Below are 27706 nucleotides of genomic sequence, written 5' to 3'. Positions count from 1 at the left end.
AAATGTATGTTTTTGTTTATAACTCCTTTTGTTGGAAATGACTGAAAACCAGATATATGTATTAACACGCTACACATTTTCCACTTCGTTCGGTATATGTTGCTTGCACAACTATTTTGTAAAACAAAAATTATAGCGAACTTGCAACACGAAGCGGAGCAGAATTTTTATGAAAATGTGTGGATACGACGCAGTTCATATTGCTTTATCTATCTTTTTTCCTTCAAATCAATTATATACTCGTTTTCAGAGTTCACCATAAACTTCAAAACATAATTTTGCATCATTTACTAAACTTTCATTAAGAAGAGATGTTTATTTTCCAAGAAAATAATGATTTTTACGAAATTACGACGCAGTTGAAAATAAAATATGATACGACGCAGTTGTATTTTTGGCGGTCTTTTCAACAGGAATAGTTTTGGCAATATATTTCTATTTTATGGAATAATCACGGGCTAAGTAAAAACCCCAGATCATTTGCGGTGTATAGCAATGTTCTATTTAGAATACATTGTGGCATGTCCAATATAACATTTAATTTGAAAGTTTACATTGCAGTTTTGATTCCCAGCCCTGATTACTTAAATCATTTATCGTTGGTTAAATAAAGTAGTAATATTTTATCAAACGTGTTCAATAATTCAGTACTGAAGTACTGAACCCTAAGCGACCATGTACTGCACAGTCTGAGTTAAACATTGAAACTTAAAAAATTGTTTTCCTATTTCTCAAATTATGTTTCTTTTCAACCAAATGTAAGACTGTAAGTGGCTATTGGTCTACAAAAGCTCTCTTGTATCATAGGCAAAAATAAAAACACGTTCCCTGTTGTCGCAATATGAAACTTTTTTCTATCGTAGGCAAAGATTAAAACACGTTCCCTGTGGACGCAATATGAAACCCCCCCACCCCCCACCCCCCAAAAAAATAACCGATGAACGAGCATCTAAATATGTACTCTCCCGTGCACCGGTCGAATATTCTTCTATCGATCACTTTCTTGTCTGAAGTAGCGAGAGTGTATTTTAGTGCCTGCGGGCGGAGCGTACTAAATAAGACATTTCTATTGTTATCCCTTTCACTGTGCACCAATCAATGGACATGCTTTCAAGTGCGGGTAACTAAAACTGCACTCAAGACAACACACTATGACCGTATACGTATACGATTGAACTCTGACACATTTTCAACAGAAAGGTCCCCAAACTATGATACAAGTATGAATTGGTGTTTTCAGTATGGTAATACAGTGTAACTTCCGAATTCCGGAACTTCTGAAATCCGGAAACTTCTAAAAACCGAACAATTTTTTCGGTCCCGATTTTTCCCCTTCTATTTTCTATTAATATAATACTTCTGAATTCCGGAACTTCTAAATTCTGAATTCCGGACGATATTTTCGTAAAATTAGAGTCAAATCAATGCAATTTTACCTCCAAAATCCGGAAATATCTAAAGGTGTGAAATACATTGTAAATCGAGAATGTTTACCCTGCAGGAAGATTTAATCTCCCTGTCAATTGTTTACTAATTAGCGGTGATCGTGTAATTGGACACGCGTTAAAATCACAAACTGAGAAATGGCATGTTTGAAGTGATGCGGTCAATTAAAGTAATTTACGGCGGTCAGTTAATTTGAAGTGTTTATTAGCGGATTAAATGACAATTAATTGGGACAATGTGTGCATCAAAAGTCTTTAGGGATTTTATTGCATTTGATGTACTAATTAATTAACTAGCATCGGACAATATGCAAGTTAAATTAAGTGTTAAATATCAATGTTTTCTTTCCTTCACATCTTTATCTTGATTAAAAGACTATTATATATGATATAATAGTAGTGGCCACATTTTCCTTGACATTTAGTGACATGTAATGGCTTAGTCTTGTCCACATTATCCGAAACCTCTGAATTCCGGAAACCTCTGAAATCCGAACTTTTTGACAAGACCCATGGGTGTTCGGTTTTCAGAAGTTACACTGTATACCACAGTGACATTCAAAACTGAGATAGTTTTTCATATTTAAGAAGCAGGTTCTGTTAATCTTTACAAGAATTTCTTTTATGTTTGTTGTTAAACCTCGAACTCAAGGTCTTTTTAAGTTCCAGGTTGAACGTAAACTATTCTACCAAAGAAATTACAATGGAAGGAAAATAGAAGCGCAACTCAAACATCTATTAGCATAAATAATCATATTATTTTAATTAAACACGTGTCTTAGAGGTCAAAGTAAGAAAAGTGTTGTATGCTATAAAAAAATGAGTTATCTCAAGTAAACCCTCATAATGGACAATTATTGTGTCGGGACAAACGCACTGCGTTGCAATCAAATCGACCGCCGTCTGCGTTGTAAACAATTTTTGTCAATTGTTCCATAAAAAAGGCAATAACAATTTTAAAAAGCTCCAAAATATGGTTGTTATGTGCATTTATCATACATACCATGTAATGTTGGTGTATTTAGGGGTCGTTTTGCACATACGTGTATGTGTTTTAACTATAATTAGGCAAAGGTGACGTCCCCTCGTCAAACTGTACAGAAGTGATAGCACAAATGGCAATGAATTGCACAGTGTGCGCGTAATAAGTTGGAAAAGTACATATGTGGGCTCCAACCAAACAGCAATATTTTATCCACAGGTTCTGCGACGAAATTTCCACCGCGGCTTCGATGGACCCACCGCTTCTGCGAAAGCTTTTGCCAGTGTGAGTATTATGTTCTTGTTTTACTATTGTATAAATCATTTTATTATTCTTCGTACTAGTCTAATCGTGATTGTTTTTACAATTTAACAGTCCTGTCCAAAATTGGTTATGCGTTATATTTTTTAAATAATGACAATTTTGTTCTTAGTTGTATTATTCTTTTATTTTCTCGTATGTATGATACATTATCATGCATCAAAATTATATTAATATAAGACATATAATAGTTAATTACATGTGCTATCAAATAACAGAAGAAAAGAAAGGAAGTTTGCGTCATTACAATAGCTCATTTATAATCATACAGTCTATAACAGTAACATATGATACCGACTTGTACAGATATATATAGGCAGTGGATCAGCCGCAAGAAACACGTATTAGCCTACGTAAATGTGTAAAGAGCTGCGGACATTTTCACAAAAAAATCTTACGATTTATCTCAAGTTGTTGACTTACGATAATCGTAAGTGAAATCTTAGATCATTTTCACAAAGCTACTCTAAGTTAAAAATTTATCATAAGATAAAAATTTACTTACGATAAAAAAAGCCCTAACAACGTTGATTTGATATTGATGTACCTGCTCTATATTTGGTCCCGGTTTTAAAATCGAGTAATAAATAGCTTGAAATATGTATTGAACACAATCAAGTTACAATAAGAAGAAAAATGATGTATTTTCTATCTTGATTGAATATTAGTTCTATGTATCTAAGTGATTAGGAAACGAAGTCTGCTATGTTATTCCTAAGGTACTAATAAATAAAAAGGTGAAACTAGTACATGCTGGTAATAAAATCGAATTCACAAAATTGTACAAATTATCAGTTTTTAAGAATTCTATCTGTAGTTCACATTTAAACTATTCATAACCCAAAACCATATCATTCTAAATTAGGGTTTGTAACGACGCTTACTGTTGTTTAACACAGATGTAAATAATCATGGAGCTTACTATAAGCATGCATATCTATAAAGAATAAAACAATATTAGAAATCTTCGACCATTCGGGAATTATTTTGCTTGAAAATTAATGCGCCTGTCTTTTGACCATCTTTATGCAGTGATCTCCCCTGAATTTTTCGGCATTAGTTTACATATAAAGGGAAGTATCCGCTTCAAAAAAGCGGACTATTTTCGGCATTTGCAATTAACAGCATTAGAGTCTGAAATTTCGCTACCATTATTTGTTTGGTCTGACGACCCAAACAAATAAAAACGATATTACGCTAATGTTAGCGGTCAACAGAGGCTCGCATAATATTGTTTTATTCAACAAGTTCAATAAATTTATTATTAAACCTACATTTATTCTATATCTTTTATTTATACGATTGCATGTCCTGAATACTTTAAAATCTATTTCCAATATTACATATACCTAAACATTTATAAGGAGGATTAAGCATATGCACTATTTACAAGTGACATTCTTAGGGACGCTGATCATTTCCACTGCACTATAGTGTAGTTTTATCAGGATGGTACCTAACGCTTTATCAAACATTCGTGCTTATTTTATAGACGGGGCTTAGTCTGGATTACCTGCCCTTTTCTCTCCGTTCAATAGATTTTATAGTACGACGGGAACCAGACTAAGACGGGGCTTAGTATGCTAAGTGTTCTATTCCATGATTTAAATTATCGAATAAACATTTTTCAATTGATCTACATGTATACAATAAATATTTTGATTATACAATATATATATTCAAATATTGAATATACATATAGAATATTATCGCACACAAATATTTCTTATGATGAACACATATTCAGCAGGATTGAATAAATATTATGGTATAGAATATAAAATTAGAGTTATACAATATGAATATTGGATATAGAACAAAAATTTAGTTTAATGAATATTGCAACGTTTAATATGCCATTGAAATGTATATTTATAATAATATTCCTTAGAATCTTCTATAAATATTTGTTTAGACATAAATTATACTATATTCAAAAATTAAGCAAAAATACTTCATTAACGTATACCTTTAAACTGTTCCCCAGAATAAATTTGTAAGCTTTCCTGAGGTGATCGACATGTAAGATCTGGTAGAATATTCAACATTGGGTGTACATACTGCAAGTTATCTCCCTTTATATTACAAACAACAGTTTTTCACAATACTAACCAGCAGCAAACATTTACAGACTTATTGTTAAACAATAAATACTGATCATATATTTCTAGTCACTTATGTATATATTGATGCACATGGCTTATATGCATTACATGATATATAATGCTATTATCACGAGTTATTGCCAATATTCAATATGTAGAATTAAATTGAATAAACACTAAGCTACTGAGTTTTCTTATATTATATAACTATGAGTTTTCTAAATACATCACTCCTATAATATAAGTTCTAAGGAAAACAGAGAGTAATGCTTATTATTTTTTAAAGTGAACAATGCATTTTTAAATTTGATTGAGGGGAAGTGTACAAAATACAAAATTAATTAAAAAATTTTCACTACGTTTTGTCCAAGTAGAAGTATATTAAAGTTGAAAATTTGCCAGTCCATTTCGCATTAACTGTCCTTTTTAACCAGGCATTTAAGTTACGTCTATCTGAATAAACCATACGCATGCCTAAGTCAAAGACTAAGTTCGTTTTACACTGATAGAAAAAGTTTCATCCTACCTCGCGTATTTTAAGCTGAAAATATGTTTAAATCTAACTAATATAAAACAGCAACAACAAATGAACGTATCATAAAATAAGATACAATTGTGTGCAAAAGTGTAAAATCATAGTTTGCTAAGTTGAGTTGCCATTCTGTTTCTTTATGACAAGATCATTACAAGTTGTAAATGGTTACCTTCCTATTAGCAGTCTGCATCATTAAAGGCGTGGTCTCAATGAGATACATATCGGTAGCAGATTTCCTCCAAACAAAACCTGTCTTGTCTGTCAAACAACCAAGAAGCAGAAGGTTGAACAGTAAATAGTCAACTCCATTTTCCACCTGAAAGATAATTGAACAATTTATCATCTTAAAAATGTATCTGTCCTACTTACAAAATGTACAATATTTTTATAAATAATAATATGAGTCGTAAGGATGTGAATCGTATTAATATAACTACCTCATGAGCTACATCAATATGGAACAGTCTGGCAGTGATCTCCCCTGGTTTTGCTGTGTGTTCTAGAAGTCTCTTTATCACATAATGAAGATTTATTGTTTTCTCTTGTAGTGGTATAGACACTGTCTCGGTATTAACTGACCCTTTGTTAAGTCGAGATACATCGGTCTCTCTCCTGTTTTTATATAAGGTTTTCCCAACTCCTGCTCTCCATGATTTAATGACACAAACAGAATGCCTACAATTAGTATGATAAACCTGTATACGAGTATTTTATTTCTCAATAATAAAATATCATCATTATGTTTACAAGAAACATAGTAGCACTGAAATACACTAATTCTAACTTCACTGAACGCAGGTCTGACCATTATCAATTCAACATTCATATCAATTTATATCTCAGAATATGCAATTTTATTACATTTTGGGTATATACAAGTAACATGTATCTATACATTGCTAAGTTATGATAAATTTTTACTAATTATCTGACCTTTGATGATCAACACTAGCTGCAGGTCTTGCTCCAGATATAGTTAGCTGTGAGACAGTAAGTTTGTTTGATAGGTATTCCCGTAGATAAGATATATTTCCCAACAATGGTTGTCTCTTGAATTTGTCCAGGGAAGAGGCCATTGTGGATTTATGCTCATTGTCAGAACCACAGATAACAAGAAGACGGTAATTCAAGTCTGAAATAATTTTATATACAATATTTTCAATCTGAACGATACTGCCAGCCTGCTTATTTTGGCATCTGGAATGTGGTGCCTAATTCACACATTATATATTCTTTCGTTTTAAAGTTGTAAATTTATCAAACTTTGAGATACACAATACTCTTTTAGTTAATTACAGTACTTAACTTTTTAAAATTCCTAAATAGATTATCTTTTTAGCAAAAATAACTAGCAGAAAAATAGGTGCATAATTTATTCATTTAGTCGCCCATTAAAACAAAAATACACAATTAAAAATACAGAATTATTATTTATTAAAAAATAAACAATAAATAAATGACATTGCAAATGAATGTTTATTATTTTGCAACTTTTACGTTTATGTCATATGCTTTGAAAATAAAAGATGGGATCAAATTTTTATAAAGCTTGACGTGAGCTTGAGGTTTGTAATCTAAATTGGCAATTTAATTATAAGGTAATTATCATAACTACAATAAAATAGCTGAATAAATTGGGCTCCTGTCTAACTGAGACCAGTTAACTACATGGCGCAAGCTAGTTTTAAGCAAGCTAGTTTTAAATTGCTAAAAAGAAGTGACAGGTGTAATGTACCTGTCAAACATGCCATTGAAAAGAGCAAACTGCAGTTATTTCTTTACGATATTTTATCTTGCTATGTATGAATTCTAGGTGAAAAGTCTGATAACCGAGTGCAGAAAAGCTCTCTCACCTAATAATGCATTGCCCATGTGAAATGTGCTGGAAGAACTTCCATGAAATTCACAGGTTATAATCTTAAAAGCATCAATTGTCCGTATTTTAATATTTAAGAATAATAAAAAGTACAATTTTAATCTCTAATATCTGAACATACAATCACACATAGATTTAAGCATACAATATTTAGAACTTGTTGAATTACATTTGATACAGCAATATAAGTAATTCACAACTGTATATCAGAATGATAAAAAATCTAGCATTTTTCTTTGAATTGTTTAAAGAGACTCCTCGTCATATGTGACAATTTTAGGATCCCTTTAAAACGCACATGCCAGTCTCGACAGTATTTTCATAAGTTCAGGTATCTAAATACCTTTATTGTGATAAACTTCCAGAAGATATTCCTCTAGACATCTCTCTGCAGCTTCACTGACATCATAATCTAACATGTCAGCATTTACCAGACAGTGAATCTTTCTTCCTCCATCAAATATTGCTCTCCTCCAAAATATATCAACCTAAAGAAAAAAAAATCATAACAAATTACACAACATCTGGGAGAAATAAAACTTTCAAAAAAAAATCTAATGTTTGAAGAACAAATGTCCCTGAGTTCTTTTTTCAATTCTTTCACATATACATGTACACAAAATAATATATGCAGGAGCATGTTAAACTTCCTGTCCTCAGATGATGATTAGACCAGTACTAAAAGAGACTTTACAATGTCTTCAATCAAATCACTGACAAGTTTGCTTAAACTTCTTGAGTAATAAAATAACAAATTTAAGATAATATATCAACAAGACGGCCAAGATGGCCCTAGATCGCTCACCTGACCAATCAAACTCATCAAAGCAAATAACTGAGGCATGCATCATGACCATGTTTGATGACAATTGAGTCAAAATTGTGCCCACTAAACAGTCAACAAGGTTAATCCAAATCTGGGCAGTGTGACCTACTTTTTGACCCCAGGTGACCCATATTCAAACTTGACCTAGAAATCATGCAAAAAAAACACTTTCAGACAAATTTCCAGGCTATTTGAATCAAAACAGTATCCACTAAAGTGTTAACAAGATTTTTCTATTTTTAGCTCCTGTGACCTAGTTTGTCATCCAAGATGGACAATGTTTAAACTCATGCGAGCAATTACCTAGACAAGCATCCTGACAAAGTTTGATGATGATTGAGGCAAAAATGTGACCACTAGAGTGTTAACAAACAAATGTTCAGGTGAACTAAAATGTGTTTTAAATTTGTTGTAATATAATTCTGTTAACTTCTTACTTCATCTTTGGTTGTGTTAGGTGTACACAAGAGTATTTCATCTGACATAGGTAGAGGTTGATCTCTGTCCATCATATATATAGATAGTGTGGTCATCAATACATCTCCTACAATATAAAATATTTCAACATTGTTATTTTTTGGTTGGGATCCAATAAGTTAGGAGGGTGAAGATTAGATACACATTTGTTTCAATCCATAAATGAAACAATACATAATACAGTCATATTCTGTGGGTTTGGCTTAGCTTTGTTATTTTGTGTTGATATTCAAGTTTAGAACAATCAAGCTTACCTGAGGGACATATAATCAGGTTGGGTTGACCTTCTTTGAATCCTAGTGGTAGTAATCTGGATACTTCTTTTATATCTAATAAAAGTAATCATAAAAAGAAAACTTTACAAATTATGAGTTTTGGCTTATGAAGAAAGCTGTAGGTAAACACGTTAGTTTGCTCCCTAGAAATAAGCAGTATTTGTTTCTTAGATGAAAGAAATCAGTGACCCAACTTGGGTTTGATCAATGATCCCTGGATTGAAAGACAAATACCCTAATCCTTACTCCACATTCCCTCTATCAAAATCATTAATTCCATTGGTTTTCTTACAACAAGATTATATGGACAAAATAATTGAAGTTGCTCATAAATCTCTATACCTACAAATGTAGTTAAAGAACAACAACTAAAATAGATAAAATGCTTTGTGATAAATGCTGGTAACTGCATGCATATACTTCATTTAAAAAAAAAAGCATGAAAAATACATTTCAGAAGAAATTGTAAATATATCTACTTAATAACATAACAATTTCACTCTGTATTTCAGATCACATTTCGTATATTTTCATAGTTATCATACCTTTTCTAGCAAGATATTTCAGTATAAGGCCAAGATGCTCCAGACTTAGATAGTCTCGTATATTGGAAGATATAGAATCCAGAAACTGTTTCCATAACGCTGTAAGATCACTGATCAGAGGAGCCGATCCAACATCACTGTAATATAAACCTTGATTTTTATAAATTTAGTCAAAATCACATGTTTATTTAAAGTTGCTAATGCATGCAAAAACTTAAATTCTCTCAATCACCATCATTATTGTAATAGTACATATTATTCAATTAGAATCAATGTTATGTTAATACTTTTTCAAGTTGACTTATCAGAAGGTATTAAAAAGAGCTACATACGTCTGCTTCCTCAGTCCAGATATGTTTGTTAGAATCATAGTTTGTATGTCAGTTTGTGATTGGCTCCAGCCAGTGAAAATAGGTCTCGGTGTAACCTGCTCTCTCATTGGTTGATTATCAACTTGCGGTTGTTCCACATAATCAGACATATATAAATCCTCATCATGATCCATACACCATACTATACCTGAAGTTTGGAGATAAATTTAGCCAATTATCAGTATGTAATCATTAAGTTTATAAAATGTTAAGATGACACGTAAGAAACATAGCATTTATTTAACAAAACAAATCTAAACGTAATATTCTATAACTTTATCAGTCATTTAAGATCTTTATATATGTTTTGACCGAAATTTAAGAAAAATTCCATACAATGTCAAATACATTTTGTATGTCAATGTAATTGCAATTCTTCTTAATGTAGTAAATTATATTATTATAATTTTCATTTTTAATATTGATTTGATTAAGATTTGGTAAAATTATTACCAGCAGTAACATCATCTGGACTTATAAACTGCAGCGCCCTCAGTGCAAGGGCTTCATCAAAACCTGCTATAACAAGTTCCTGTATAAAATTTTGTCTCTTCTCGTCTTCAGTGGCATCAGTTGGCATGTCCTCTCCCTCATCATCATCAGCATTTCCACCTACAGCTTCCATATCTACATCACCATCTATCTCTTCTTTAGCAGCAGCCATAGCCTCTATAAGGTCATCTAGAAATAGAATAAAGTTGATACGTAAATATCTTTATTTTTTCTCTAAGTTGCGTTATAAATGACTTTGGCAAAAAAATGTCAGAAATGTTAACAGTAACTATAACTAAGGAAAGTTGCATTAACAAACAAAGGAAACACCCCTAATTGAATAATAATAATAATAATAATAATAATAGATGGATAGTGACTGAGATTTCTTTGATTACTTTGAGATAGTAAATATTTCAGTATAAGACAATACCTGGAGTACAATTTTCTTTTACAGCAGACAACAAAGGGTACACCAGATGTGACGGCTCTGATTCTATTCCCATTTTAACCAGTTCTCTCTGAAGGATAACAAGTTGGTCTACAGTGTAGTAGTTCAAGTGAAGATAAGTCTTTCGTTTCTCCTTAATATGATCCAGCCATTCATCAAGACAACATTCCATAACCTTGGCTAGTTCAGGAATTATATCCTTCAAGTCCTCCTTCTCAGATCGTCTTCCCTTTAGTAAAACAATATATTAATTACGCACACAACTTGTAAGTCGATTGTTGCTATGGAAAGTAAATGGTTGCTATAGAGGTCACTGGTTGCTATGGAAAGTCACTGGTTGCTATGGAAAGTCACTGGTTGCTATGGCTGTAAGATTGTCTTCCTTATTGTACAAATATATATACATAACCATCAAAAAACTTTTATTATAATAGTTATACTTAAAGGCTTCTGAGAACAATTTTGTGATTATGTAAATACAGGTGTGAAAAGAAGCCTGCAAGACCAAGCTTCAGACCACTTAAACATCATTGCTATGGGTTAGATTTCTACAACATACTTAGAAATATTTCATACATAAAACCTCTTAAGCTAAGTTCCTGAAGGTATGTTGGATTCATTAAAGTGCCAACTTCTGTCTTAAATAATTCATGGGAAGCGCTAGCAATTTCTTTTGCCAAAAGTAAAGCTCTAAAGTCATCATATGACCTTTGCAAGGCAGGTTAATTTAAATAATAAATCTAGCTCAAAATAAAATGTTTTTGACTGTTTTAAAACTGTTAAAGATAACACTAAACATTGCACTGAAATAATGAGTTTATAAACGTTTATTCGATAAAAATTAAACAGGCTCATAATAGAGTATTATGTTTTAAGGCTTACCTTCAGCTGAGGTACACTATCACCTTGGCCAAACTCTAGTATGGCACAAACTGGACGATCAGGTTTAGGATAACACAGGAATCTTGCTGTCCAGTCTTTAAACAGCACACACCCAGATGAACAAAGTTTCATGTACACACTACTTACTCTAGTTATACTGTCAAATATCTAAAAGACAAATTATCATAATTTAATGATAACTGATTTATGACTATAAGTTATTTGGTAAAAAATGGGCATTGATGGTCCTAGATCGCTCACCTGAACTTTCCTTGAAAAGGTTAAAACCAGTAATGAGGTCACACTGGCTTCGTCATGTTTTTCAAGGCTGCTAAATTACAAAATAAGTGACCCCAATGCAATTTGGCAGTGTTACATGCAACTAATCTTAAGTATTGTCATTGTAATTTCTCGCAGGAAGACTGAAATGTATTTTCGCATACAAGTGTACATATGCTATGTGACCTCTGGTCTTTGCAAATTTTCACCTGCAAGGCATGATTTATATTTTTTGTAAAAGACCATACGTGATTTTACAAGCAAGATATCTGAATCTTGGCATTGTTATTTATGCAACATTTTTACTACAAGTCTAAGTAAAGTATGTGACATCCTAGACAGGGCCATCTTTTACCAAAGGGGTATGACTTGTATAACTTTTGTAGAGGTCCACGGTATAATGCTGCATGTTAAATATCTAAGCTGTATACATTTCAGTTTTACAATAAAAGACTCGAAGTATTTTTCTATTTAGTTTATATAAACTACTGGACAACATAGCGGGGTCAATTTTTCACAATTTTTCACCCGCGAGACCTGATTTATAGATATTGAAGACCACATTGTGATGATTTGTGAAAAAAAATCTAACATCTTACAATCAATTTTTCAAAAAAGATTAGATACATATCTACTTTACAAGTCTAAAAAAGAAGTCACCATAAGGTGTGGCAATTTTGTTACCAAAGGGGATGACTTCAGTAGCTTTTGAAGAGGTCTGCTAGGCAATGCTACGCGCTAAATATCTAAGCTAATGGCATTGTAGTCTCACAAAAGAAGACTTGAATGTATTTACTGTACATGCCATTCTTAAAACATTTTTTGTAGTGCTCCGGCCGACCCATGAAAATGGCCTCGTTTTCATTATTTTTTAAAGGGCTACCGAGATTTGTTTGCGATCATTATACATCGATTCTGTTAAAAAGAAGTTTTAGATTTGTGAAGTAGAAGAGAAAAATAATTTGAACCCCTTACCCGCCCCCCAAAAATATTATATATTTAAATACACACACGGTTTTCATTGATGTTTATCCAAAATTTTACGCCAAAGACCGGCATTTCACATTTGGCAGAAACGCTAACATTTCGCGAGAGAAAATTCTCCGTATCCAAGACAAACTTAGACAGAATTGTTCTTAATATATTCAATCAACATTAAGTCTATAGTAGTGGAGTTCCAATAGCTCCCTTTTGAAGATATTTGATAAAATAATTGCCGATCGGATGATTCTTTAACACACCGTGTGAAACTGTACTTCCACTAAACGCTGCCTACCTATATGTGCAGGAAAATGGAACCTAAGCGAATGTTTTACAAATATGAAGTTTTGGTCTTTAAAGTGGACCTATTTAACCAAAATAAATTTGAAATGAAGCTTACTAATTTATTTTTTGTTTTGTATAGGAGCGAAAAAAAATAATAAAAAAAGGTTGAATATTTGTTTCAAAATAATATGCATGCATTAATCACGTTAAAATGGATCACCGTCCGCAAGTAAGCAACCGACTGTATCCATATATTTTTTACACAAAATAGCAATATATATAATACAAGAAGAGCAATACTGTTAACATAAATAAAAAGTGCTGAAAAATACAAATCGAATGGTTAATTTTTTGCGGAAAAATTGCTTAAACTTTATCGGTCTTTTTCCGATTCTTGTAAATATTTTATGCCTGTGTTTTCTTCATAAAAATGATTATTTCTTTTATCTCATTTTCTTTTATCTTAAATAAATGGCCATATTTTCTAAACTTTGTGCTTAATTATTTAAAAATTATGCACTGTCCTGTTTTTTTTATATTTTGTTTTGCTGTTGCTGTTTATCAGAAAAATATATAAGCTTTCTAATTGGCTATATGACAAAATCCAATTGCTGTTCAATGCTCTTTTGATTCCACTCTTGTATACAATTACACAATTTACATGTATACAGAACACACTGCTTAATATGGTACCTTCACAAAATGTGTGACAGTCGAACACACAAATGTGTGACAGGTGTAATATACATAGTAATCTCTTATACTGGATAGCAACTGAGTTAACTAGGTCAATACAGCAGGGCCTGGCAGGGGCATGACCATCTAAATTTTCAAGGGAAAATTTAAAATTTAACAAAGGAGGTAAAACAATTACCAGTCAATAAAACCTAAGGTAGTAATCAAAGCAGGTGGTAATTTCAAATATTGTATCATTAGTTTTCAAAATAAAATATCTATACTTGTAGTGTAGATTGCATTTTCAAATTACAATGGAATATTAGTATTGAGTCATTCAATTCTGGTTGGTCTTTTCAGATGGCTAGATCTATCAAGTACTGAATTGCATATTTTCTCAGACGACCTGTTTTATTAAAGGTACATGTATTATACTATTTTCCAGAAATTGTCAACGTAGTAAAATAATACCAAAGTACAAATATTTTGTTGAAAGTTGAAATAAAAGTAAAACAAAAAAAAAACAACAACAACAAAAATTGTTTCATTGTATGTCTGTTAATATTTGAAATATCAAACAAAGAAAACTTCGACAGTGATACATTTTCCTTTACATTTGAATTCGTCTAGTTACATATTTAATGTTCAGTATATTTGACATAACAGACTATATACTGTGTATTGCTATATGCTCAATTTCTGTAAACTGCAATTTCAGAATTTTATTTTGCTCATGTGACCTACTAAGGTATCAGACTGGAACCATTTATATAACTTTTTGTAGAGGACCATCTAAGAATTATTCATTTCCTTGGTCAAAATCCATAAAGTGATTTAGAAGGCGAAGTTGTTTAAAGAAATTCTCGACAACGACGGAGAATGGGCGGAAACACACAGCCATCTCATAAGTTCACTTTGTGCCAAAATGTGCTTAAAACAACTGAGAACAAGGTCAAGATTAGGTTTTAACTTTAACCTAGGATACAACAATACATTGTACTTGCTTAAGTTCTATTCATTTGTGTTCGTTTTGTATACAGGACTGTTAACTGTAACAAATATTTCAAAGCACTGAGACATTTTCTTCACACACAAATGATACATATTATCCTTATCATCATGTTCACATAAAACGTTTCTAAAATTATACTTGCCATGGTAAATCTGTCAACACTATCTGAACCTTTCTCAGCCTTGTCTGATACCAACATAAGTCGACTCTGTAAATCTTGCAATTGAGAGAAGGTATAATTTTTCAACTCCCTTTTTCCTTCTTGTTCTGGCACTGTCAACTTCAGAATATCTGACATCTCCTAAAATTAAAACTATAGTTTCTGAACACTAAATGTCTTATCCAAACAATAACACATGCTTCGCAAGAATGTCTGTTAGGCTTGTTTAAATGCTGTATATAAAGATGTCTTTCCTTGTTTGATCTTCCCTGAGAGTGAGAAATAAAATAATAATAACTGCATCAAATTATATTGCCTATAATGACAAAACACTTAATATTAAAACTTACCATAATTGTTCCATCAATAAGTTGTGTCTGTGTCTCTTTCTTCCAAGTATTTTTACCCACTGTAAATACTCCATTAGCATTAATAGCTTCCACTTGCATAAGCATAAGGGATGTTATCTCTACTGACTCATGAGCTTTCTTGATTTCTTTTAGCCATTCTAGCTGGCGTGTGGTGTCTAGCTGTAAAGAAAAACGAAAGGTTAAATTCTACTTTAGAGAAACTAAACTCAGGGCAATAAAATGCAATAGTTTTCCAAAAAATGATATAATAAAGGTAACTCAATGTTTAATGATAACAAATAATCAATTTTATTACTATTTCTTTGAGAAGAAAAACAACTTATTTCGCAATTTGTTTTAACAAATTTATCTTGAAATATTATTTTAAGTATATGTTTAAGCAGATTTTGATAAAATCATTCTTCATAAATTAATCATGAATATGATGAAGCTGAGTTCTGGTTTACATCCTAGATAGAAATTCACTGAACATCTATAATTTACCAAAAATGGTCTTTTACATCAAAATTTGATTTAAACAAGCAAATACAAGTATTTGAAAATAAAAAAACACTTTCACTATCAATGGTTATTGCTTAAAAAATACCAATTGTTCCGGAAGGAAAGGATTTGCCTCAAGTTCTTTCCAAACAACAGCACAAAGATTTAAAAGTTCCTTGTAACCACAATTCTCATCCAAGTCAAATATTAGCGGGGTATATCCTGTCACAGCTGAGTGGAGACACTGAACGCGAGCAATGTTAATTGGTTCATCACCAGCTGACATAAATGCCTGGTCAACAAATACCTTTAACTCTTTTAATCCAGCTAAAAAAAACACATCATTTTTGAACTTATTTTACAGTAACATTTTTAAACAGAGCTACATAATTATGTACAAGAATACAAAACTGTTACAAAATATAATAAATAGCCGATATATTGCAACAAAAAAAAAGAGATATAAAAAGACAATCATCGCAAAATAATGTTTACAGTTTTATAAAAAAAAACAAGCATTTTGACGATTTTACAGCTTTAAACTTAGTTAATTACTTGTTTTAGCCTTTTAATATCGTTATGGGCAGATTCAATAGCGTACCACAAAGATTTGCATTTCTTTCTAAATAAGCTTGAAATTATACATCAAAAACTTTGCATTATTTATAAGGAGGAAGAAAACCAATGTAAAATAATTTTGTAAATAAAAATTAAGGCAGAGAAACATTATTACTGCATATACTAATATGTTTCTTAAATTCCACTTCTTAGTTGAACGTTCTTTATATTGTGAACTAAAAGTTTCGATTTAACCCAATTATGGCCGGAAAAGTCCAAACATATATATATTTATTAAATAAACGTCAAATAAATCAATATCTATGATAAGGAAACCATCAACTTATATTTACAGAGCTTTCGAACATTCAGTTTCTTCCAGTAACATTTTATTACAGGACATCTTTACTTGTTATGGATATATGTTTACAATATTTATTTATTTATATTATTTATTTATTTATGTCGTGTGGCGGCTGTTAAATGTCTCCCCGAGTATTTGATATGTGATATTTGATGTTATATTTCGATCCTCCAAGATCGTTCAGCACGACATTATTGCTATAAAACATGTTATGTGGTATTTTTAGTTCTTTCTATTATGGCTTTTTTCAACTTGGGTATTCCCAGTATTCGTACTTAAATACTGTATAATCATCCTTAGAATACGTTGACTGCTTTTTAAATTGTCTTTTGACGTCTTGTCTGAGATATACAGGCTTCATAACCTCAGATACCATTTCAAATTTCATATTGTTTCCTCATTTAGGGCACACGCATTTATTTTACTAGAGGACCATACGCCGCTTTTCATGGAAAAACACTACTGTCTCGCATTAAAGGTTCCATAAAAACTACCGTATGAACACATTTGCGGATGTTTCTAAATTAAAACCTTTACTTTTTTAATCCCCTTCTTCGTAGCGTAGGAATGGCCTTTGTCTGTAAGTCCGTCTGTCTGACCGTCCGTCTGTCCGTCCGTAACAGTTTCGTGTCCGCTCCATAACTTTTAAATCATGGAACATTTTTGGAAATAGCTTCAAGCTTGGCAAAATGATGACCATTATGAGACGATGTGCATTGCTGAATAATTGGGTTGCTACCCCTAAGGGCGAGGGCACACTTAAAGGTCATGTGTTAAAATGTGAACATTTCATATCTGCTCCATGACTTTAAACCGTTGAATTTTTTGTGAAATAACTTGGCACCAGTGACCACAATTATGAGACGATTTGCAGAGCGCATTAATTTGTTTGCTACCCCTAATATCAAAATCCTAATTAAAGGTCAAGTGTTAAAAGTGTACATTTCGTTCTGTAACATAACTTTTTAACCGCTGAAAATCGTTTGAAATAATCAACATTAAAAAACGATGTGCATAGCCCAATAATTGGGTTGCTACCAACAAGGTCAATGTCACACTTAAACGTGTATATGTTGTGTCTGCTCCATACCTTTAAATGTGCTGAAAACAGTTGTAAAATAACTTGGCAGAAATGAATCCCATTATGAGATGAAGTGCAGAGAGCAATAATTAAGTTGCTACCTCCAAGGTCATGGTCACACATAAAGTTCAAGTGTTAAAATGTGTATAATTCGTGTCCGTTCAATAACATTTAAAACGCTGTTTTTAAGATGGCAGAAATCATCATGATGGGCAGAACCCAACATCCAGTTTGCTACCCGTAAGGTCAAGTTTAATGTTCTTTATAACTTTTTGACTTTTTGGAAGATTTAAAATCACTTGGCATAAACAATAACTATCAATGTCATGGTTTGTTTAAGGTCAAGAAATACACATTTGTGTCTTCTGTGGAAGGGGATTTAGCTGTCATTTAATGTTGAATTCTGCTTGAGCCGGTGCTAGGGGTGAGGGCGGTAACTTGTTCTTTCACGTACTGTCCATGAACAGGCTCAATCGAACCGAGACGTCAACATTTTCAATTTTGCCGTGTTGGGTTTTCTTAAGGGATTCTGTTTTACTCTAAAAACTAGACACTTTAAACTAATAACAATAATGATGTTCAGAACGTCCTTTATTCTTTTGTGAAATGAATAACTGCAAAAAATGTCACTCATGCGATTGTAACATTTTGTGGATGACGTTGTCCTATTGTTTTCTGTAAAACAGATTTTGTTTCAATTAAATAAAAACTTTAAATCAAACATTATTTAAATGCACATAGGGAAAAGACCTTTCAGGTCCGCCCTGACTTATCTTGTACAATGGTTACACAAAATAAGTAAACAAGTTAAAGCACATAAGGACAACTGATAACAAGACCTGTACGCGGAAAGACCGCTCTACTTTTGTCAGCGAGGGATAGTTCATTAAAATCAACACAGAAAAGGGGCATAATTCTGCAAATGTGCTTAGCAGACTTACCTGCCCATGACAGACAAAAATATTTCAAGTAGTTTTCAATACATTTTTCTGAGAAAATAGCAAATATTCTTAGTCTAGAAAAGACGTACGTAAATAAGCAAATACGCTTCCAGGGTTATCTGCCTAAAAGAAATACATTTCAAATGTCATAGTGAACATACTTCGATTTTAAAGTAAATATGTTTAATACTTTTTGATAAATGTACATGAACAATTGTGCATGAAAAAAAATACATTTTGATAGTGAACACGTATATCAAGTTTAGAGTGTGAAAAGCTTTTATACTTCCTGAGAATATAACCTTAACAAAAAACGGTTAACCAGGACTGAAATCTAAGTCTAAATCTAAAGGGGCAAAATGTAGCATTAATTAATAAGTTCAACAAGTTTAAAGTTGAACTTTTATAGATTCTAAGAGAATGGACCTTAAAGACAAGGATTACCAAAGCCGAGGCCGGCGAGATGGTCATGACAATAATTCTTCTTTCTTTCTTGACAAAAATGGAACTTAAAAAATGCAGAGATTATATATAGACAATCAAATTTAACCTACATGTCTTCATTGACTCCTTAAGCCATTGTACAAGTGGTCCACATTTCACAAACGTTTCCAGGCATTTTTCCTTTTTTGGTGTCAACTCTTTGAGAAATTCACAGGCTTTCATCACACTGTTGTCAAAACTTTTCATGTTTTGATCGGTACTCTAATAATACAATAAGCTATATACATGTGTTTTTATCAAAATAAAGTTTTACGATACATATCAAGCTTACTGGCAGCCTTAGTATTCATTTACTCATAGTTCCTTCATCTTGAATCTACTAAGACCAAATAACAACAACAGTCATCTCCTTATTACTACCTTGATCAGAATTTCAATATTTTCCATAATAATAATAGTCACACACTTGTCATGCCCTTGATAATGATAGACTGTTCTCTAGAACAACAGGACCCTGAAGCGCTCACTTAAGATACATGCATTGCAAAAAAGGTCACGAATTTTCATATAAATATTTTAGTAATTAGCTGATATTAGGTTGGCATTTTGACACAATCCGCAAAGTTTTTAAAAATTGTTGAAACTAAATGCAAAGTATCATAGTTGTAAGCATGGAAATTTCATTAAAGAAGTTGTTTTACTAAGTTAGTCTGTCTATTTTAACTAAGAGGCCCTGTGACTGGAACCTGTTTTTTATCAAAGGGACATGGTTTACGTCAATGTAGTGCACTACAAAAAATCTAAGCTATTGGCATTAAACCTTGAGTTTCATACAAGCAGATTGTTAGTATTTCCCATATAAATCTACATAAACTAAGTAGCCCTGGTCTGGAGCCAATTTATTTTTGGGGACATGAAGTATATAACTTGTCTAGAGGACCACAATATGGTGCTACATGTCACATATCAAAGCTCTAAGCATTGTAGTTTCCAAAATGAACTTCTTAACCCTTCACTTCATATAGACGTGTTTTAACGGCTTTCTGCCCCACACCCCCCTTTTTGAGGCCCCAAACAGTGAAAAATGCCTAATTAAGGCCCTTAACTTTGTTTTTTGTTGTAGATATGTAAAAAAAGTGATCACATTTTCGGCGCCGCACCCTATCAATAAGGTACTTCAAGCGGTTGCCAAAAGGGGGATTTGTCCTTATCTGTTTCGGGGGTTTGAAGGGGAGGGGGCAGCCCCCCCCCCCTCATCGCCAAGAAAATTTCGAAAATGTGACGGGCTAAAAAATGACCTCAGGTCGATTGTTAGGTAACGTGTAGCCAAGGCTGAAAAGACATTTACTCTATCTCCAGCGATTTAGAAGTTTCAGCACTTTGAACTCAGTTTTGATGGTAAAAATCAATGCGAAATAGTGATTTTCGGCAATTTTGAGACGTTCCCCCGTTGCTATGGTTACAGGAAATTTATGATTGAGCATGCTGTTACAGGAGCTATTGTCCAGTCAACATGTGTGCCATGTTTCATTAGTATTTAAGCATTTTTCATAGTTTCATAGCAGTTTGAACTTGTAACAGGAGGCTTTTCGATAAAAACGGCCATTTTTTTTTCACAATATGCTGATTAGGTAAATGATTAAGAATTTTTTATCATGCAAGTCTAAATGATTTAAGTGACCCCCAGTGTAGAGCCAATAGCTTTCTTATAAACCTTCAGAGAAATACAATATGGCATTTCTACATGCAAAACTCTAGGGTCATGTCATAGTAACTGTAAACGTTACATCTGTAAAAAGTTGCCCGATACTTCACATTAGTGTTAAAGATTTAACATCACTATTGCCAGCGCTAGGGGCATGAAAGATGTTGCGCTTTTTATTGACTCATTCTAAAATACTTAATCAAACCAGGCATGCAATTTTAATACATAATATTGTTGTTTTCATTGCTTACAAGGGACCACCAATTTTCAGAACGGGAAAACAAAAACAAATACTTCCCTATATGTACCCTTAGAATGTAACAGCGGCATGTAAATCCCAGCAGTAGCTTCACCTGTCAAAACCGGACAAACCTATGCTGATCCCAGAACTACAGTTTGTACGGGATGAATCTTACAACGTTAAGGTGTACACAAAACCTTACGCTATACATTATGTATTAGTTATCCCCCTAGATCGGACAGACAATCGGATGTACTGGATGTACTGTCCTATATATATCCATATAAACTAAGTGACTTCAGGACGGGACAATGGACCAAGAGGTGATGCTACATGCCAAATATATAAGCTCTTGCCATTGCATTTTTTAAAAAGAAGTTTTTAAATACTTTTTTAAAAGTCAAATTTTGACCTACTGATACATCGACTGGAACCATATTTACAAAGAGGGTCACCTAAGAATCATTAATAAGTTTGGTCTACATCAACCATGTGAATAAGGAGGAGAAATTGTGGATAATAAAGACAGACAAACTTTGGCGAATCTATAAGCTATTTATGAACTAAAACACTAAGCTAGTCATGTTGACCATGGCCTAGAGTATAGCTTTCCAAAATAAAAAAGTCCTTCACTTCACATGAACTTGATTAAGATTTAAACTACTGTATCTTAAATATTTCAGTCAACTTACGGTTGCAATAACTCTTATCTGTGAGAAGTCTCCGTTCAATTTGCATTCCTTAGCAAATGTCAGTATTGTCTTTGCTACTTTTACACATGTTTCTAATTGTCTGAACGTTCTAAGCTGGTCAATACGCTCACTGATAACGTTCTCGGTGATACCCATTGTTCTTAACTCAGCTTTCATCTGGTCATAATCCTCTCTATACTTATGGCCAACTATCCTCTCAAAGTCTTGAAATTTTAGATTACCAGACTTTATCTTATTTGTTATTGTGTCCCATCTGTAATTTCATATCACAATAAAAACAATAAAAAACGAAATTGCAAATATTAAAAATGCACACAAAACAATTTTATGCAGTATGATGCCTTTTACATTATTTTCCAAATATAATCTTTCACTAGTTTGCAAAAAAGCGAATTCAAAATTTGTTATAGCAAACCAATTTGACAGATGCACTGTATAAAGTAATAATAAACTCACACTTTTATCGTTTTTACCATTCTGACACAATGGAAATATAATAAAAACTCACTGGTTTTTAACAAAGCTCCAGACATTTTGCATATCAGCATCCAAGTTTGAGCACTGGTTAACAGGAGCCACCACAAGGCGGGGACATCGCTCGACGTTGCCTTCAAGCAAACAAATAAATTGTTTGAACACATTTTTAAATGAAAATTAAAGAAACAAAAATTCTATCTTTTCTTATTTTAATATGTCTGTCTAGTAACACTTGTGGTTTTGTACAAGCATATATATCCTTTCCAAAAATAGATGCCAAAAGTAAGGACATATCAGTAAAATTCAATCATATGACCTTGGCGTTCAAATTCACTTAAAGGTCAAAGTCATATTTCACTTATTCAACAAGTCCGCTTGTTCACAAATGTTGTTTTGTCCACGTATGAATCTAATCTGTATATGAGGCATGATCAATTTGAGTTTGTTATACATAAATGTCCTGACCCAAAATATGTTGTGTCTAAATATGAAGTTTATTCATTTATAAATAAGAATATGTAACCAACATCTTCCTCGTAAGCGAAACTTTACTTGAAGGACAAATCGTGCAACAGACTAAATAATGGATCTGAATTTTGGACTGAATATTGATCAATGCTAAATTTGCATGAAATGAAATTGAATGAAATAACTACTGTGTATGTGTCAACAGAAATACATTTTTGTAGATGTTATATCACTATTTCAAAATTATAAAATGTAACAGATACAAAACTAATACAAACCATTTAGAAAACAGAGGCTTTGACCTCCAAAGAACAGACCATGTTCAGTTTTGATCTCCAAGTGTGATCTTGACCTTGCAAATAAGGGTCCGGGTGTTGCACATGATACATTGTCGTATATTTGAGATAATTCGTTTCAAATTTTTTTTTTAATTCTTTGATTGACGAAAAGTTAACAATATAACATACCATGTCAAGCTTTGACCCCAAGTTTGGCCTTGACCTTGAAGGTCCGGGTGTTGTGCATGACACCTCAGTTAATAATTGTGAACATATGTGCCAAGTGATTTTAAAATCTCTTGAATAAGAAATTTCATAATCACATAAACAATGAAAACATTATAGACCGGTTAAACAATGTTTAGCTTTGACCTTCAAGTAACATGTCGTTCCAGTATTGTTAATATTTCACCAAAGTAATTTCAAAATCTCTCTTATGTCCCTGTCAGGATTTGAACCCACAGTGGTGAAGGGCATTAACCATTCGGACACAGACACCCCACACACCCTCAGGCATAATGTTTAACATTTGAACAATTAAGTTGAAGAACACCTGTTCAATAATGAAAAACTTGGTGATAGTAGGATACTCTGGCCTCAATACAATATAAATTTAACTATTTTAAGCTCTGTTTATATACACTCACCAGATACATGTATAAATATTTATTGAAATAGAAATTAATTAACAACACAGGGGAGTTCCATTTCATACATTGATGAATTAAAATAACTACATTCATAGCATTGAAGAATGAATTGCAATTGCTATTAATTATTGTAACGTTAAACACCTTTGAATCATTTATTTATTTTGCAAAGTATATATTCTATTTCAATAGGCTTCATTTTATTCAAACCAGCAAAATCAATATTAATCAAAAGAAAGAGATTTTAAATGTCAATACCACAGCTTTTATTACAATTGAAGCCTTGGCCTTGTCAATAACAAATTCGCTGTATACAAATTGTTACTCATATATCCCAAAATTTCTCAAATATTTTAAGTAAGAAATATAAAGCACCATCCCAAACGCCGTATTCCGGTCAATATCGTACACAGCACTTGAATGATTAAATGCTAAAATCTCGCCTTTTCACTCGTCCGAAAGCTTTTTTAACATTCAATTCACATATTTTGAGAATTGGCGATAAAAGCGATATTTTCTTCGTTGTGATCATGATTTCAGCAAGCATCCAGTACGGCTTCAACACTGTAGCGAGTTAAATTTAAAAATATTGTTCGCCATATATTGCAAAAGAAATCCTGGCTCAGATCAAACTAACTTTAAAAAAAGTTCAGAATCATATCAGAAATAATAAAATAATTGAATAGTTCTGTCAACAATATATAATTTTTTTTTACAGCAGCCTATGTTCTTGATGGAAACATTGTTATTTTCATTATAATTATGACAAAAAAATATAATTTTCTTTAATACCTGTTTTGGCTTGTTGTTTCAAGTAATATCCACATTCCATACAACACTTTGCACTGTGCTCTACCACATTACCACATTGAGGACATGTATGTTGGAAAAGAGACTGATCAACTTTTGTCCCACAATTTTTACAAAATTTCTGATAAGGAACAAGTTCTGCTCTACATGCAGAATCATCATCTAGCTTTCCAATACAAATCACTACTGTATTCATTTTCTTCTCCACCATCTTTGATCCACACTCCTCACAAAATTTTCCATCACCCTCATTCCCACAACTGGTGCGAGAGCACCTCATCTTATTAATCTTATTAATCGGTTCACCTATATGCTTGTAAAAATATTAAGAGAACATCAAACTGTATTTTCAAATTATTTTCTGAAATGATTGTTAAATATATTGCCTCGATTGAATTTTTAAACCTGTAAGTATATATAAATGTTCATATTTACTGTTCTATAAAAGTTAGAATCGTCTCCAGAACTGAAGTAACCGGAAAAATTTCTAAATTTTTAGAACAGTAAAGGATGAATTATAATATTCCTAGAGGCCGATGAAAATAAAATTTAAATAAAAAAACAGCGTATCTGGTTCACACACAATATTAATGGCGCCAGTGATAAAATATTGCTGCAGTGATGAGAGAGATTCAAAATTAACAGATTATAAAAGAAATTTAGAGTTTCAAATTAAATGAAAATACCATTACAAACCCAAAATAACCCGTTAAAACCTGTGATAAATGTGTACTTATTTTTAAAGCAGTCCCTGAAAGTCTCCGTTTAATAACATTAACTTGCAAGTTGTTATAACGCTATTATGTTTCGATTGGAAACATATTTTGCAAGAAATATGATTAATTGATAATAAAAAAATATTTTTGTACCCAAGAAATAGAAGATAAATATAAAAAAAAATGTGATCCTTGAATTTATATATTATCAAAACCAAAAGTATTATCAAAACCGAAAGTAGTCTATAGTGTTACAAAAGCTGAATCTTACCCATTTAAGTACATAAATAATCCACTTGAATTGTTAAACCACAATCGATACACAATTTATGTAATTACACGCGTGGAAAATCAATTTCAACAAACTAGCAATACAACATTATACCTTTATGTAAAATTAAGTATGTCTACCAATATCTGTACACACCGACTTCAGATAGCTCAGTAAGAGGGTATTAAACCTGTGAAATATGCATACACATTTGGATATTCGTTTAAGCTTATCCTTTAAAATTATCATTTCAGCCATCTACATAAGCCGTTGTATTCAAATACTTGTTTATATTATCAGTTAAAGCTATGCTACTTCAATAAAGTTACTGTATATTCTAACACGACCCGCATTTTTCCCTATTGAAGATAGAAGAATGGAAGTGTGTGTAAACGGAAACAAATCAGGTGCAATTTAGCTTATTATCAGGTACAGTAACATTTATTGTTGATGTCGTGTTAGAATCAAAATAATATATCCAAATCGGTGATTTTATCGCTCAATAACATCACTGTTTGTCGTTCGGATGCGCATCATTATATCACTCGGGCTACGCCCTCGTGATATAATTCCTCGCATCCGAACTCCAAACAATGATGTTATTGAGCGATAAAATCACAGTTTGGGATATATTATTTCATAAATAACAAAAAAAAAAATAAATAAATAAGAACGTCTTACTTATTGACATATAGGACTAAGGCTAAAACGAAAGGGAGACAATCTAGTTCCATTTATGCATCATGTTGTAGGAGTGACATCCCTTATACTTCTGTGCTTATCTTTACTAAAATTGTAGTAACAATTGTATGTATGCAACAAATATTACTGCAGCATTACTTTATGATTACATCAACAATGTTTCTTACATCAATAACATTACTACTGAGCAATAAGACTAGTACGTTTATTATCAGCCAGGAAGACATATTTAGCAAGTTTACATAACACACCAGATTGACTGCAAGTTAACAGTGCTTGAAATTTCTGAATAGTTGGCCAATGGCAATAATATTGTGGGATACATTGATTTCTTATAGTACGATACTGCGGACAGACACGTACAAAATGATACTTGTCTTCTATGACATTCATGTTACAAAAGATACATTTCCTTTCCACCCTATCAATGTTTCGATAACGACCATCTTCTATTGCAAGTTTATGAGCAGAGCACCGCAGTCTAGTTAATGCTATTCTATGCTTATTCACCTTAATCGATAACAAATATTTTTCAATATTTTTACGTTTAGTTTCTACTTTTCGGCCATTTCAACTTGGGTGGTTCCAGTATTCCTACTTGAATACTGTATAATCACCCTTAGGTTATGTTGCCTGCTTTTTAAATTTGTCTTTTGACGTCTTATCTGTGATATGCAGGCTTCATAACCTCAGATCCCCTTTCAAAATTCCATTTCATTAAGTTCCGCCCATTGTTTCTCGTTTAGGGCAAAAGCATTCTTTTACCTGGGGACCATACACCGCTTTTCATGGAATGGCACTACTGTGTCACATTGAAGGTTCCATGATAACCGCCGTATGAACACATCTGCGGATGTTTCTAAATTCAAAATTTCTCCAGTTTCGTGTTAAATGTTGAATTCTGCTTAAGCCGGTGCTAGGGGTTGTGGACGGTAACATGCACTTTCAAGTGCCGTCCATGAACAGGCTCAATCAAACCGAGCCTGCAACATTTTCAATTTTGTTGTGTTGAACTTTTTTTAGGGATTCTGTTTTTCTCTATTTTATTTTTATAACTTTATAATGTAGTATGTTTAGGCATACTGTCTAAAGTACCAAAAAAATTCTGACAAAATTGACTATATAGGCATTCTATTACTTTACTTAATTGTAGGTCAGTAACAGATACATTATTCCATAAATAACTGAAACCCAAATCATCTAACAGTGATTTAACCCTTAGGGCCCATGATTCTTTCACCAGGTTAAGCTTATCATGCATAAAACATTTATGAATTAATGTATCCGGAGACCTAACAATCTTACATCAATACTTAAAAATTCTTTCTTTTCTTAAGATATCGAGAGGCACTTTACCAAGCTCACCATAGACAGTTGGTATTAAACATTCAAAATTGATTTCAAAAACTTAATATAAACCTTTTCCATATCTGGGGCTTTGTGGAACCCCCAAATCTCACA

At 32.4% G+C, this 27706-nt stretch overlaps 1 protein-coding gene across 2 annotated transcripts in view; it reads right to left on the bottom strand.

The window, feature by feature from the left end:
- LOC132742087 (E3 ubiquitin-protein ligase rnf213-alpha-like) overlaps positions 1 to 25796 on the bottom strand; it is a 55687-nt gene extending 29891 nt beyond the window's left edge. Inside the window, exons 1-20 of one of the 2 annotated variants that reach the window (XM_060730392.1) lie at positions 25658 to 25796; positions 24539 to 24869; positions 22382 to 22481; positions 21853 to 22126; positions 19325 to 19475; positions 15933 to 16153; positions 15326 to 15505; positions 14958 to 15116; positions 11584 to 11751; positions 10684 to 10930; positions 10212 to 10439; positions 9720 to 9906; positions 9388 to 9524; positions 8822 to 8896; positions 8528 to 8634; positions 7608 to 7752; positions 6322 to 6520; positions 5826 to 6063; positions 5558 to 5704; positions 4718 to 4823 (exon numbers count right to left, since the gene is read on the bottom strand). In XM_060730392.1, the coding sequence (XP_060586375.1) occupies positions 4718 to 4823; positions 5558 to 5704; positions 5826 to 6063; positions 6322 to 6520; positions 7608 to 7752; positions 8528 to 8634; positions 8822 to 8896; positions 9388 to 9524; positions 9720 to 9906; positions 10212 to 10439; positions 10684 to 10930; positions 11584 to 11751; positions 14958 to 15116; positions 15326 to 15505; positions 15933 to 16153; positions 19325 to 19475; positions 21853 to 22126; positions 22382 to 22481; positions 24539 to 24836 (3367 nt within the window). In that variant the 5' untranslated portion in view covers positions 24837 to 24869; positions 25658 to 25796. Of the gene's footprint in view, positions 1 to 4717; positions 4824 to 5557; positions 5705 to 5825; positions 6064 to 6321; positions 6521 to 7607; positions 7753 to 8527; positions 8635 to 8821; positions 8897 to 9387; positions 9525 to 9719; positions 9907 to 10211; positions 10440 to 10683; positions 10931 to 11583; positions 11752 to 14957; positions 15117 to 15325; positions 15506 to 15932; positions 16154 to 19324; positions 19476 to 21852; positions 22127 to 22381; positions 22482 to 24538; positions 24870 to 25543 lie in introns of both variants that reach the window. The other variant, XM_060730382.1, reaches the window with a different exon arrangement.
- Positions 25797 to 27706: the final 1910 nt, after the last annotated feature.

This window comes from Ruditapes philippinarum, unplaced genomic scaffold (genome assembly GCF_026571515.1).
Source record: "Ruditapes philippinarum isolate M1 unplaced genomic scaffold, ASM2657151v2 ctg3264_1_1_1_1, whole genome shotgun sequence".
NCBI lineage: Eukaryota > Metazoa > Mollusca > Bivalvia > Venerida > Veneridae > Ruditapes > Ruditapes philippinarum.
This window is presented reverse-complemented; position numbering and strand designations above follow the sequence as displayed.